Genomic DNA, 15,184 nt, shown 5'->3' on the forward strand with positions numbered 1-15,184 from the left:
CCCCTTCCCTTTTACAAACCACGTCCTTCATTAAAAATGCCTTCATAATTTTAAGATCAGTGTACCAACAAAAGTAATTCAATGCAGAACCCTTCATTTTTCATTAAACGTGTCCATTACAAACTACAGCAGCATAATAAAACAAATTCAGACGCATAGACATATATATATGTGTGTGTGTCTACAGCAACATATGCATGAGTGTGTATGTATTTCACTGCATAGAAAATCTGCAGCTGAGAGTTTCAGTAGATCTTTGTATTTTTTTAGTCAAAAGAAATAGAACAAATATGATTATTCTAACTACAGGAGTTCTTCAGGCTTTTGAAAACTATTTGCACAAGAATATAAACCACAGAACAAACAGGAATGATAATGAACCTGAGTAAACTCTATTCAAATAGAGGCAATCATTCATTCAATAAATCAAATATTGCACTTTTAAATAAATCTTCATCACAGAAAAGAACACAAAAATATAACCAGGACGGGAGGGGTACCCACCCCACCAATGCCACATGCCATTACAACAATCGTATGCAAACCACAGGTAAAGCTACATAGCTTTTCTCCTCCCCTAAGAATGCCACTTGTGGTCAGTCCTCAAGATCAATTGAAGTGACAGCTTTCAAGTGATCATCTTATAACTTAGATAAACCGTTCACTCTGAAATGGGCACTGAAAATGACCAATGTTGTTTTATTTTGCATGTGGTGAACCAATCATTACCATTCTTCTATAAGTATCTGGAAACCTGAGAATGAATGGAGGGTGTATGTGCGATGAAGCTAGATTTAACGGGAAATCACACATGAGTTTATTGCTACAGTATTCAGTTTGCAACACAATAACAAGTTTTAAAGTAGCTAGCTAGTTAGATTCAATTTGGGCTCCGATTCAGAAAAGGGCAAATCCAATTCTTGGTTTGACTTTGAGATCTGAATATGAAACTTAATTATGCAAATTCCAGTGTCTCCACTGAGTGCAACTGGAAACCAAGTTCTCTTTATGTCTTTTGCCTTTCTGAAGTAACTTCATGAAAATCAAAAGAATAGAAGGTTTATTTTGCCTTAGGGGCAGCGAGAGAAGGATGCAACTCAAATTTGGCCTCTTTGAGAAGTGTAGAAGCCTATGAGGGGGCGAACAATTCTTTTCCTCTCATTGGAAACTTTTCAAATTCTCCTCTAATGAAACTTGAGAGCAAAGGGTCAAATTTCAGATCATTTGCAAACATGTCAGGAGATGAAATGGAGAAGGCTATCTCCCAGATACCTTCTGTTTATACTTTCACTAGTTTCAGCAAGTGATGCTGAAAATTGGCCATTTTGCTACTGAATGTAAGCTGTGTAATGGTGAAGAGATGGGAGCCAGGTATAAAATCTGAATGTAAACTATCCCCCCCCCCCCCCCCGTGATAAACAAATAAAGCCTCTTAAATTAAAATCAAGTAGGTAAAAAGGAGTTGTGCTAGGCACATTGGAAAGCTACTTTTTAAACTAGGAAAATGTTAAAAATCTTTTGGAAGACCTGAGTAAGATGCCATGATTGAGACACTTGAACTATCATGGTCAAGCAGGAAGCCGTTGATGTTATATTCTCAGGTCCCATAAACTCCATCTCTGATATGGAAGAGTGCTCGACTTATGACCATAATTGAGCCAAAAATTACAGTCCTAAATTGTTGCAGTCATTAAATAGGTGATCACCTGACTGGACCTAATTTTATGACTTTTTTTGTGGCAGCTAAGTGAATGCCATGATCGTTAAGAAAATCTATTTTACCCAATGGGTGTAGGGGAAGGAGTGAAAGAACCTGGGGGACAGAGTCAAAAGAGGAATCAGCCTAGAGTCTCTACATAGTCACAAATGGACTAAATCCAACCCTTCTTGAATTTCATTCCCCCCTACCTAAAGCCAAGGTAGTGCTAACCGTTAGTTGAGTACCTTCCTGTGCACAGGCATGACTAGTAATCAGTTTAACTGGAACTTTATGTGTGGTCTCAATCTTTTCTGCCTGACAATGGGCGTCTTTTGCTGGAAATCAGAAGCGAACACCAGAAACTGACAAAAATGTTGAAAATAGGAGCAAAAACAATAAAGGTGAGTGCATTGCCAAGTGTCCAAAGTGCAATCATGGGACTGTGGCAGTGGAGGAAGGTGGTGATGGTGGTTTGTATCTATGATAACTTTGAAATCAAAATGATTAGTTTTTGGAAGTTCTGTGGTAACTTTGAATGGTCACTAAGCAACCAGTCATAAATCAAGGACCACAGGCAGTCCTTGACTTATAACTACTAGTTTAATGTCATTGTTTAATGACCATGCAAAATTACGAGAACACTGAAAAAAGTTCATTGCACTTTCCTTGCAATGTCCCTATGATCATGATTAAAATTCGGGCACTTGGCAAGTAATATGTACTTACAATGGATACAGGCTTACACAATTGCAATTATAAGCCCCCCAGGGGACTTATAATAAGCAAAATCAATAAGAGAACCAGATTTTGCTTAGCAACTATGGTGATCCATTTAACAACGGAGGCCAAAATGTCAAAAATCAGGCAAAACTCAATACTGCATCATTTAGCAATAGAAGTTCTGGTTCAATTGTGGTCATTAAGTCGAGAACATCCTTGAAGCACTGATCACTGGAGATATGTATTACTTAAAATCCTTACCCTGAAGAACTATGAACTGAAAAAACTTGGTAAAACCATTGAATTGATAAGAAATTAAAGTCGCCAATCCATTCACACACCCTCTCCATCTTTGCATTATTAGTTGCATACCCCCAATAGTTAAACCTGAGGTCACAAGTATCAATGGCTACTTGGACATCCCTTATTTTTTTACTTAGAAATTAGGATATTTTCACAAAGTAAGAGCTTGACTTCCTTTTGTTTCATAAACAACTGCTATTTCTCGATACCTTTTTTTTTTTTGCGGTGTCCATACTATTGTCAATGTGATCAACAACAGCTATTCATACGTATTGCTGCACATACAAATTATGACAATAAATGAGATCTCGAATCATTATACACATTGCAGTGAAAAGATATTAAGGACACCTAAGACTGAGGTCAAAGAAGAAAATGGTACAGAGAAACAGAACAACAGGATCTTCAAAGGGTATGGAATGATTACTTTCATCAAAAGTGGGAAATATTTTCAATGCATGAAAATAAAATTGGATAAATTTTAATTTACCCATATAAGAAAACCTTGTCCTTATTATGAAACCAAAATATGATAGTTATTGTGCTCACAAGATCAAGCAAATGAATTCTGCAATAAACCTTCCTCAGGCTAAAGTATCATATAAATGAATGGTTGCCACTTCCAGAAGGAAGGAATAAGCATAGGTATTCCAGATTTAAAAAAATGAAAATAATCATATTCAAATGTTAGACAGCATCTGAGAATTTCAATACAAAAATATAGATCTCTGATTATTTTGTCTTTAGCAAAATAGAAAGGCACAATTACATAATAAAATATCCTATTTATAAAAGGTTTACGTGTTCTCATTTTAAATAAAATGAATTTCAGAAGTCACCGTGGAATTGAAATGTTAAAGTGACCAATATACACCATTAATTTCTGGAACACGAACAATAGAATCAGTATCCTATGAAGTCTGAACATGAACATGTTTAAAAAATAATTTAAAAGTGTCTATATTTTTCATTCTTATTATTCAGCCAACATTAATTTCACCAGTAATATTTTGTTTTATCAACCCTCAATGCAAAAATTATCTGCAAAATACAGTATAGATTTTTTTTCTTTTAACACTATAGTGAATCCACAGTTTCCACTGGCAATTTAACATGTGCATCTTCAGAACAGGTGCTGAAGTCTTTGTATATAAAGTCATACAAAAGCAGTGCATATTTCTTTCTCTCCTCTGCAAAAGGCCCAAATGGGAAGCAGACCATTCCTTTCTAGTTATACATGGTAGCCATTTGCCCTCCCAATATATGGTGATGATGGTGTGAAGTTCTCATAGATTGCCATGGCATCTGTGTTCTGATAGATGAGATCCATTTTCTTTTCTTTCTTAGATTTAATAATATCCATAACACAGTGGTTTAGGAAGACATATTGGTCCTAAGAGGGTAAAAAAAATATGAATTTTTTACCATAGGTTTTAGATGATGCATCCATCAGTTTAAAGAGAAAACTGCACATGTCTAAAACCAATCATGATGTAACATTTTGGACTCCGTGTCCAAAAACTGCTACTTATTCTGAAGCACTTTGGAGATTGAATCCAAAGCACTGTATAAACCTAATAATAATGACATACTGGTAGTCTTCACTTTGTGACTTTTCCAAGTTATCTGCCCAGACCTGGCCCATTTTTGAAGTTCCAATGGCTGCACACATGATTGAATGTTGGGGTGCTTGCAATCATCTTGCATTTCCAACCATTTGCAGTGTCCTGCATGGTCACATGACCATGAATTTTGGCATTTTATGACCAAAAAAAGGCCGTAAAATTGGGTATTGTCATGACCATCATGTGTTATAACCCTAATTCTCAGTTGTTACCCTTATAAGACGAGGACTACCTATATCCAATGCTTATTCTGCATGCTCAGAATAACAGTCTGCCCGTACCTCTGTTTGTACCATTAAAGATCGGTGCATTCGCAGATCGTAAACGCTGCCATATACATCAACCGTGTTCTCCATCTCCATCTGTTGTATCAAACGGTCAATTGCAATGAAAGTTCCTGTCCTCCCAACACCAGCGCTGTTTAAAAATAAAGGTATAGGGTTGAATAACTTCATCTCACTCTTTTACTATCTTTTTCAAGTATTACATTTACAATCTGATCTAAAAATAGCACCGCCTAAATTTTCTCTCTTCTACATGAGGAAAAAACCAAAAGGAAACTAATGCCCTAGTTGTCCAGCCGCTCTGTTTATGGGACTAGAGTACAATATAATTATAAATATAATGTACTATATATAAACAGAGACATCATCATCTTTGTCTTGTCCATGGGGATCACTGGATGGAAGATTGTTGGGAATCATATGGCTCCAGGCTAGACTGGGAAATTGGGAAGAAAAAAAAACTTATACTAGAAGATAGCAGTGGCAAATCATTTCTGTATTATCATTAGGAAAGCTTCATGATTAAGAGCCTGACCTTAACTCTCCATCTGATTTGTTTTGGACTCCCAAAAAATTCTGCCACTTTAGGCAGCTGACACTATTTCTTAATGGCTGAAGACAATCATGAAGGACAGTTTGTTTCATCCCAACTTATCAAAAGGGCACCACCCCACACACTAATGCAGTCTCTCTCTGATACATGCCTAGCATGATAGCACATGATATCATACTTGGAAATAAACACACAGCTCTCATCTCAGTCCATTCCAACCCACGGAGTCATCCCTTTGCAGGACTCTTTACCAGCCAAATGATCATAGTTCAAATTTGGTTTCTTTTAAACCAACTAGTTAAGATGCCATCAAGTCAAAAACTGCAGTTGGCTGTTCTATTTCATTAACACACCCCAATTATTTAAAAGTAAACACAAAAGGTCTGGATGTCCCCTTCTGGCTATGGAGAAGAAAACTGCAAAAATCCAAGGGTCAAATATAATCAATATAAAATAGTTTCGCTTCTTCAAACAAGGTAAAAGCCAAAAGATTGTCTGTACCTTGTGTATGGTTTACCTCCTGTATATTAGACTGATAGCAAGCTTTTCACAAGTGGGTGGGTTGAATTCCAATTGTCATTCCGCAAATGGCACTGTCACTTCCTAGCTCACTGCCTGATTTTTTAATTTTAAAAGCAGCTGTTCCCATGAGAGGCCTTGCAAGACAGCCACTCATTGTAACCCAAGCACATCTACACAGAATCATGCTTAAATGTCGATAAAAGTATTGCATTTGCACCTGCAGTGAACTAAGGTTGGAGAAGTTGATGGCTTCTGCCTCATGAATTCGTGTACCAAGTGCCTGAAGCTGATGAGGAGGTCAGTGGTTTCTGGAACCCCATGATCAGGCCAGGCAGTGAAGTGAAACTGACGCACAGGATGACTTTCCGGTGAATCACTCTTGTCAAAATACAGAAGAGAAGTTAGAATTCACAAAGAAATTATTTCTTCACGAGATCAATGAAACTTGACACCATGATCAGCAAGTAGTTTTATGTAGATGCTGAATAGAAGTAGCCCTGCAATACCCTCCCACTTTGTCAGCTTTGATAAAATAAATATTGTAAAACCAGACCTATAGAATACATATTTCATAGTTGCACCAAGATGGAGGATCCAGCTTCAGGTGGTACCTGCACTACAACCTGATCTAGAACAAGATCACTTATACACTTGCCTTTCCAGCTTGATTGCTGCCATTTCAGTTACCGAATAGTCAGGGGTCAAGATGTTCAATCAAGCTTGTAAGGGCAAGTGTGTAAGTGATCTTGTTCTAGATCAGGTTGCAGTGCAGGTACTACCTGAAACTGGACAAAGGCTATCCCAGGCACGGTCTCCATGTGCTCCTGTGACGCCTGCAAGCTTGATCCTCCACCCCACAACCACAGACCTGGTCTGCCCAGAAAAAAGTGGAGTTGCCATAAAATAACGCCACCCACTCCCGACTCTTCTAAGAAGCCCAGAAAAATATTGTGCCTCACAATACTGAAGGCTACCCAGCTGTCTAGTAAGACAAAGATGGTTGTGATTCCACTTTCCATGCTTTGCCTCAAGTCATCCATGCAGTTTTTATCTCGTACCATGGGTCCAGAGGTGGGTTCCTACCGGTTCAGATCGGTTCAGATAAGTAGGTAGTAACTGGACCACCCACACACCCAAACCGGTGCTATTGTCGGTGACGCCATCTTTTTTTTTTTTCTGTGCATGCGCAGAACAATCTCCATTGCAGAAATGTAATCCCCCCCTTTTTTCTAACGTTCTGTGCATGCGCAGATCTTTTTAGGTACAAATGTGCAAATGTTTTGTGCACCGAACCGGCAGTAATGCCGTTAGCAACCCATCCCTGCATGGGTCCAAATCTTGATTGCCAAAACCCCAGATAATTTCCTTCTATCAAGAGAAAGCTCTGTAATATATGATCATAACTCACTTGCTCTATGGAGAAATCTCTTATTGTCCACTCGGGTAAGAAAATTTCTGAAGTCATGGCCACCATTATATCCCCATAGTTCTTGGATTGTTTGTTTGGCCAATACTCTTCACATTTTGTCTAAAAATATAAATGACCCATAGGTTATACTGTAAAATAATTTTATTGTCAAATTCTTCTGGAGATACCACAGCTGCAAGATACTATAATAAATCAGCTTCCCATAACATTGTGCCAGACAGACATTATGTAACGACAATTTTTACAGAATTCTTAGCCAACACAGTTAGAGAACTGAAGAAACTATGAAAATCAGTTTTGCTTTTTCTTTTTTCTTAGTACAATCATGTTACAGTCTTGAAGACTGCCTGAACAAAGTGGTTTGTCCTTGACTGCTTCCTATCCACTGAGAGAAAGTGACAAGTCCAAGGTCACTCAATTGACTTTGTGCCTTAATGGGGGACTAGAATTCACAGACTCCCACTACTGGGATGATGTCATAACCACTGCACCAAACTGGCTCTAGTTTTTCTTCTACCTTGAAGACTAACATGATCCCAAAAACCATCTAGGGAACAGAAAACCTCCTTATTTTTGCCACAGAACACTATTATAATTATCAGCTGCTCTGTTTCAATAGACATGGACAATCAGCTTCCCCTTAGTAGAAGCATTATAAGAGCTGTGGTGGCACAGTGGTTAGAGTGCTACTTCTGCTGACTACCAGCTGCCTGCAATTTAGCAGTTCAAATCTCACCAGGCTCAAGGTTGACTCAGCCTTCCATCCTTCCAAGGTGGGTAAAATGAGGACTCAGATTGTTGGGGGCAATATGCTGACTCTGTAAACCACTTAGAGAGGGCTTTAAAAGCATTGTGAAGCGGTATATAAGTCTAAGTGTTATTGTTATTATCTCTAAAAACATATATTAAATCTAAATGGAAATGTGTATCTGGTAATTGACTTTTAATTTTTGCCCATGTCAAACCTGATCTCATTCCTCTAAACTCAATTTGGAATATTTTAGTATGGACAGAATCTGTATGTTGGCGTTCCTTGCATAGATACCACAGAGTAACTCTTACATAGAGTTACCGTGTGGTAAGAAGGGCAGCCAATAAATTTAATGAATAAATAAAGAACTCTCTTTGTCAGCAATATATATTGTATCTGTATTTATTTAAGAAATTGGCCATATTGATTTTTGTAAGGAGCAAGGAATAATAGTTTTAAATGAATTCTAATGCCACTCATGTATATGATAGATAGTTGTGGCTCTGATATTTTGTAACTAGTCCTAGAAGTTTTAAAAAACTTACCCGGCCTTGTTCAATGCATTTAGTCAACATAACAACTGTGTAAATCTTCTTCTCCCAGATCATGCGCCAGAAATCTTGCACAGTGTTAGGCAAAGGGCCTTGTGCTGCAATAAACTCTTTCTTGGAGTTATATCCCTGTGATAAAAAATATGGTCTCAGTATCATTTTTCAATAAACTTGCCACTTTAAGTAATATGTTTTAAACACATCAGGAAGACTTACCGGCATATAATTTGCATTAATGTAATCATCAGTTGGATGATTTTGAACTGAAAGTTTAACACGAGAAATATCATCTGCAAGTAGGAAAAAAAAGTCAGCTCTTGCTTTTTAAATGTAATTTAGAAAAAACCATTAAATAAATAAAATGCATTTATTGTGAGAGGTCATATGGAAAGTGAAAAAATATAGGAAGTGGGGCTACAAGTAAGTTTAATTATATGGGGTCCTTGATGCTCTCTGAGCTGGGTGGTTTTCTTGCAAACATTTCATTACCAAACTATGTAACATTCTCAATAAAATGTAATTATTCAAGTCAAGTATTAAAACTTAAGGAAGTACTAATACATTAGCACTTCAATCAAATTCATTATGCTTCAAACAATCATATCTCACTAATTTCATTAAAGAAAGAAGCTAAAGAAACTTTAAATTTTCAAATGCAATTTTCAAAATGTTTTTTAGGAAACAATGGTCAATTATAGCTTTTTATGTGGTACACATAAGAATTTGATGCACCTCAGTAGAGAAGCATGGTTACTGAGAGCTTTTGAGCACTAAATACCTATTTTCCACTTTATTATTATTATTTTTGAATGATTTAGACCAGGGTGTCAAACTCAAGGCCTGCAGGCCGGATGCAACCTGCAGCGTGCTTAGATCTGGCCCACTTGGCCTCCCTGAAAACAGCAAAGGACTGGCCTGTGGTGCCTCTGCCAGTGAAAACGGAACTCGGGAGGGCCATCCCTGGCCCCTGAGCTCCATTTTAGGTGGCAGAGGGTTGCAGAACGCCATCGGAGCCAAAAAAGGGGTCCAAAAATATGGAGAATTTAAAATCAAAATCAAAGTTTCATTTTCGATTACAACTAAACAGAAAAGCAGAAAACACAACACAAACTGTTTTGGGCCAAATGGAAGTTCTGATCACATTTTATAAAGTTACATCTAAAATATTTTAGATAATAGTAAGAGTAAATAAAGAAATAGAATGGGGAACTTACAAGGCAAAACATTGTTGTATCTATTTTTTCCTTTGTTTTCTGACAATTCTGCAGCAAATTTAGGCTGATTAGCTCCAACTGGCCTGAGATCCTACAACACAGAAACACACAGAAAGAGATAATTTATTACTTTTTTTCTCAAAACACAAGAAACAGTTTTTGAATATTTAGCATTGTTGTACTTTAATAACAGTGGATGCCAGGAAAAGGAATTATTACTTCTGCTTGTTAATTTGTTTTCACAATTGAGTTTTCATTCCTTACTGAATGAAATGCACTCAAATATATAACTCTTGAAAATTGCAATAATTCACTTAATAATGGAAGTGACCATATACGCAAGGAAAATATTCCTGTGTGAATAAGAATTGTTAAAAAGCCTACCTCATATTCTTCAGCAAACCCACAGTTTGAGTCGGCTTTCTGTTTCTTAAAATAAGATTCGTAATTTTCAACTTTAAGTAACTTTGATCTGCAAAAGACAAAAACAGCAACTATTGTTTAGTGTACAGTTTTATTCAAACCACAAAAAAGCACTGAGTCACTTCGGAACTTAACTCCTTAATTATGCAAAAAATGTTCCTGCATAAGAGTCAAGTGTCCATTGAGAAGTGGTAAAACAGGTCAAGGTATGAATGAGAGTCAATAGCAATTTAGAAATTTCAAAAGTCAAAAGCAAAGTGAAGCAAAGAAACACTTGACAAGTAAAGGGTTTAACATGTACCGTAAAACAAAAATCATGTATATAGCTTGGAAATAAACAGAAATCAGAATGTATAAGTATTTGGGAAGAAAGGTAGAAACAATAATTCTATTTATTCCAGATGGAAATATTTACTTACTTTTTAGGTCTGGAAAGGAAAAAAGAAAAGAAAAGGAAAATATACATTATTTATTATCCTTATTAACTGAGCAAAACAATTTATATATATATAATATTTGGGATTCAGCAAAGGTTGTAATGAATTCCCTAAAATAATTCCCTGTTGTGATATTGATAGTTCCAATTAAGTTTTGTAAACAATGCATCGGTTTAAAAACTTCATCTTATCCATGTTTAAGCTATGATAATGCTGTTTCCAATTATTTGTTCCTTTCCCCCCTGCTTCTTATAGACGTTACTTCATTTGAAACAACTTTAACATTATTATTATTATTAAGATGAAACTAGACATGATACCATTTGCAGAATTAGCAACTGCATGAATTGTTTCCTTAAAGATTAAATGGTTTAGTAAAACAAATCATAATTGTTTGTAAAGCTTTATAAATGCTATGGAATTTATTTATTTATTTAAATGTATTGGCTGATACCCAAATCCAGCAGATTCTTTGTATATCACCCTCTCCCATCCATTTTCAAACCAAGATCAGAAAAAAAAAGTTCGAACAGATTTCTGAACACTAGGCAAAGAAAAATAATAATAATTCAACTCACTCAATTTGAGTAAATGGCACTTCGTTATTTCTACCTTTCCTATAAAAGTGAAGATTGAAAACTAGTTACTTGGGATTTTCATTCTTTAATATTTAATCAAACTAGTCACATAGCTTTCCATCTAGTTAACACATTTACAATATACCATAAATTATGCTTTTCTTAGTAAAGAATGGTGTATTCAATTTTCTGTGACCAGACAGTTCTGAATAACCAGCAGTCCTCCCTTATCATTCCAGTATATTTAATACAAGCTTATCACCAAGAAAAAGATCTGTGTATCATCAGATCTAAAGCAAGAACAAATAAGAAACAAACTGTCCATGTTTTGAATTACAACTCCCATAATCCATTAATAGCTATGCTGACTGGATATTTGGGCTGAAGATTTCAAGAAAAAAAACCCACAAACAATAATTTAGCTGGAAATGCTGGGAATCAAAGCTTAATTAATTTGGAGAATCTTGGTGGACTCTGCAGTAGAGATGTCCACAATATATTGTGGAATTCAAAATAGCTGCATTATGAAGTTGTTGTTATACCTTTTGTTTTTCCAGAAGATGAATCCAACAATTGCAACAATAACTAACACAATCAAAATGCTTCCGACAACAGCTCCTGTGATGACAGCTGGAAAATACAAAAATGATAAGAGTTTTCTTCATACTTTTATGCTCCTTTACACTCATCTAATGCTTCAAACTGTTCTTAGTCTCCCTCTGTCTTTTATATCTTCTAGCTTTTTATCATTCTTTTTAGATCTTCATTTTCACTCGATGTATATTTTTAGATCCTTTATGCCTCTTTTTAATGATTGTATCCACCCACTTATGCTGGTCTGATTTTGCTATTATTATTTTTGCTTATATTGCCACAATTTAGTCCTTAATAAAGGCAGTCAGCTAAATTGGATCAGCTTCAAAGCTTCAAAACTTAATTGATACAGAGCACGCTGGCTGGGGAAAGCTGGGATTTGAACTCCATACATCTTAAAGCTGCCAAGCTTCAGAAACACTGATACAGAATGATGTACAACTACATCAAAGCAAAGTGAATTGCCAATTCACATATCCCTTATATCTGTTATGCTAACAATAACAAAGCAGCCCCTGTTCCTGAATCTTGGAGCGAAGAACACTAAGTAAAATTTATAGTGTATGAATTCTCATATACACTAGCACATGTAAAGCTTCAGACTAGCATAGAATAATTTCCATGTATACATGCAGATTCCTTTAATAGGGAGAATACACCAGTTAAACAATCTGGATGGAGAAAGCTTGGCTTCAGTAATTCACTGATACAATAGATTCAAATTAGGCTATTGTAGCTTCATCTGCAGAAGAATGTCTTAGAATAGTGGTTCTCAATCTTTCCGGCTTGGCAGATGGGTGGCGGGGGGGGGGGGATGGATGGTTCTGTATGGGTAGTTGCCGCACACAGCTACATTTGCCTAAGTGGTAGCTGGGTATGCATGCTATTTATGAATATACAATATTGGATTTTCTCTCCAACTTTAGAAAGGATTTTAATATGAAGATTCAAAGGTTTGGTCAGGATAGAGCTGGGTTTGCAACAAGAATTTGATCAATACCTGGATTCTGAGGTAAGTCAACAAACGGTGAAAGATGAGAAAATGAGACATAACTCTTCTCTGCATTGACAATGCTCTCATTCAAAAATGTAATTCTAGTAAAAGCAGCAACACATGCCCTAATCAAAGGTAGGGAAGAAAGAAAATAGCTATTAGGCTGAGATACAATCAAGAGTTTTCAGAGATATTCATTTATCATGTTTTATTCACATGTATTATAAAGTTGCATTATGAAACATGAAAAAACTTACCCGTATGACCCAAGTGGATCTAATTTTCCATTAAGATAACCATATGATACAGATTCATCTCCTATTTCAACAACATAATCCTGATTTTTGGTAGAAAAAGATGAACGCTTTTCTTCACTTATGATATATGCAACATAAGTATTTGTTATTTTTCTCCTGAAATCATCATATGTGTACTTTAAATCCTCATTTGAGGGTGTATCTAATTACAAAGAACAACATATTGTAAGCTAAAGTTAAATGATAAGCAGCACTTCAGCAAAATACAATTAGACTGGTTTTAAAATTAAAAAAAAAACTCAGTGAGAAGAATTTTTACTATTTATTTAGTTAGATGCATATCTCACTCCTATGGATGCAAGATTTTCTACTCCTGAACAAAAGTTACAGTGCAAATTTCTAAAAAACATTAATTTAATTCACTTTTGGAAATAGTTTATATACAGTTTTTAGAATAAATTAACAAAATGATATTTTATTAATTTGGTTTCTAGAATTTATTGGGGGGGGGAGAAAATATTTGCTTTCAACTGAATGTTTCTGAAGTTGATTATATTGCCTTTTAATTTGCTTCCTCTTTTGCTTTTTAAAAGAAATAAATATCTTATGCTCACATTCCTTGACCAATTTGGGTACTTTGGTGAGGGCAAATTTTGCAAGGGAGGATGTTTATAATAGTTTCTGCTTATTGTTTTGGAGCTCCTTAAATATTTGCTGAACAATTGCTCAGGTACATGGCTGATCTCCTACAGGGATAAGTCTCATGTCTGCCTTCAAAACGTCCTGCAATTTATAGAAATTACGAAATTCCAACAGGACTTAGAAAAGTACTTTAGCATAGGCTTATTTTAAACATATCCTTCTTCAAACACAAAGCTCTACCTTCATGGTGCTCACAACACACAAATGCAAACTCAGGTGTCGAGTGTTTTGCAAACCAAAACAAAGGAGAAACATTTAACTTAGTACTAAAGGTGCTTTTTTCAAGAGCACCTGGACTTTCTTGTTTTTCTTTGAAGACATTTCGCTTCTCATCCAAGAAGCTTTTTAACTCTGTAATTATTGTAATTGAATAAATAGATCCATACTGAATTGTTCTGGAGGTTGTAGGAAAGGAGACAAAATACAGGGGGCTAATTTCATAACATACTACTATTAACCATCTTGAAACTAAAGGCATTTCCTAACATTAAATACTCACATTCAATAAATTAAGAAGTGATGGTATACAGGACTGCATTTAGAACACTCACAGCAGAGTTACTGCTTTGTGATGGATGGCCATATAAAATTGCATGTATGTATCATTCATTATTGGAGGACAGAAATTTATTTATTTACGTGTATATACATCTTATATACATAAATAAATTTCTGTCTCATAATGAATGATAGGTGGTACATTACATTACTCTGTAACACTCACCCAAAATACTGTTTTGCCAATAATTAATAAACTGCATCACATTACACTATAATGCATTTATCCAACCAAATCATAGACACAATACTTTGTGGATTAAATAGATTGATGAGCTGTCCATCTCAGCACAAAAATTAAACATAGTTGAATAGTCATGCTGTTCATAGTTCAGAATAATTTCCTGTTACGTTTTATGAAAAAAAGTTACAGTATTAAAATGTTTGGAAAATTGTTGGTGATTTCATTGAATTATCTGTGTTGTTTTCTTATATATTAGGTTTTTTTAAAAAAAAAATCCAGCATTTTAAAAGTAACTCAAGGAAGTAAATACTGTATATCTAATATTACTTCCTCCCCCTGTTTTCCCCACAACCAGAGCCCTGTGAGGTGAATTGGGCTAAGAGTGACTGGCTCAAGAGCACTCAACTGGCTTTCACATCTATGGGGGACGTGCAAGCAGAGCTGGCTGGAGAATTCTGGGAGTTGAAGTCCACAAGTCTTAAAGTTGCCAAGTTTGGGAACCACTGGCTTAGAATTTAGGTTTAACTGACTTTGACTTCATTTTTTTTAAGATAAAAGAGCCCTCATGTACACAGTAAATATTCATGACATAAAGATAAAACATTTTTAGATCAACAGAAAAAAATATTTATCCTAGGGATATCGTACTTTACCTTTTGACGTGGTAATGACGACTGCATATGCTGTTATAGGTCCATGACTTGAACTAAAACTGTTGAACTGAACACTGAAAGAGTTGTGATTGGTTGCCTTCACGGTAGGGGACATGACCAAAGGTGGGGGATCTGGGAAAGAAAAAGTAACCA

The 15,184-nt window shown here is 35.7% G+C and overlaps 1 protein-coding gene across 3 annotated transcripts in view; it reads right to left on the reverse strand.

Moving 5' to 3' along the window:
- Window positions 1-1,015: 1,015 nt before the first annotated feature.
- Window positions 1,016-15,184, reverse strand: part of PTPRJ (protein tyrosine phosphatase receptor type J) — a 94,687-nt gene continuing 80,518 nt past the window's right edge. For 2 of the 3 annotated variants that reach the window (XM_032222163.1, XM_032222147.1), the window contains 14 exons: window positions 15,032-15,163; window positions 12,935-13,136; window positions 12,684-12,802; window positions 11,632-11,719; window positions 11,090-11,128; window positions 10,494-10,502; window positions 10,036-10,123; window positions 9,652-9,742; window positions 8,654-8,727; window positions 8,432-8,566; window positions 7,115-7,234; window positions 5,924-6,084; window positions 4,629-4,764; window positions 1,016-4,115 (listed from right to left, as the gene is read on the reverse strand). In XM_032222163.1, coding sequence (XP_032078054.1) covers window positions 3,954-4,115; window positions 4,629-4,764; window positions 5,924-6,084; window positions 7,115-7,234; window positions 8,432-8,566; window positions 8,654-8,727; window positions 9,652-9,742; window positions 10,036-10,123; window positions 10,494-10,502; window positions 11,090-11,128; window positions 11,632-11,719; window positions 12,684-12,802; window positions 12,935-13,136; window positions 15,032-15,163 — 1,556 coding nt within the window. In that variant the 3' untranslated portion in view covers window positions 1,016-3,953. The remainder of the gene's footprint in view (window positions 4,116-4,628; window positions 4,765-5,923; window positions 6,085-7,114; window positions 7,235-8,431; window positions 8,567-8,653; window positions 8,728-9,651; window positions 9,743-10,035; window positions 10,124-10,493; window positions 10,503-11,089; window positions 11,129-11,631; window positions 11,720-12,683; window positions 12,803-12,934; window positions 13,137-15,031; window positions 15,164-15,184) is intronic. The other variant, XM_032222155.1, reaches the window with a different exon arrangement.

This window comes from Thamnophis elegans, chromosome 1 (genome assembly GCF_009769535.1).
Source record: "Thamnophis elegans isolate rThaEle1 chromosome 1, rThaEle1.pri, whole genome shotgun sequence".
In the NCBI taxonomy this organism is placed as follows: domain Eukaryota; kingdom Metazoa; phylum Chordata; class Lepidosauria; order Squamata; family Colubridae; genus Thamnophis; species Thamnophis elegans.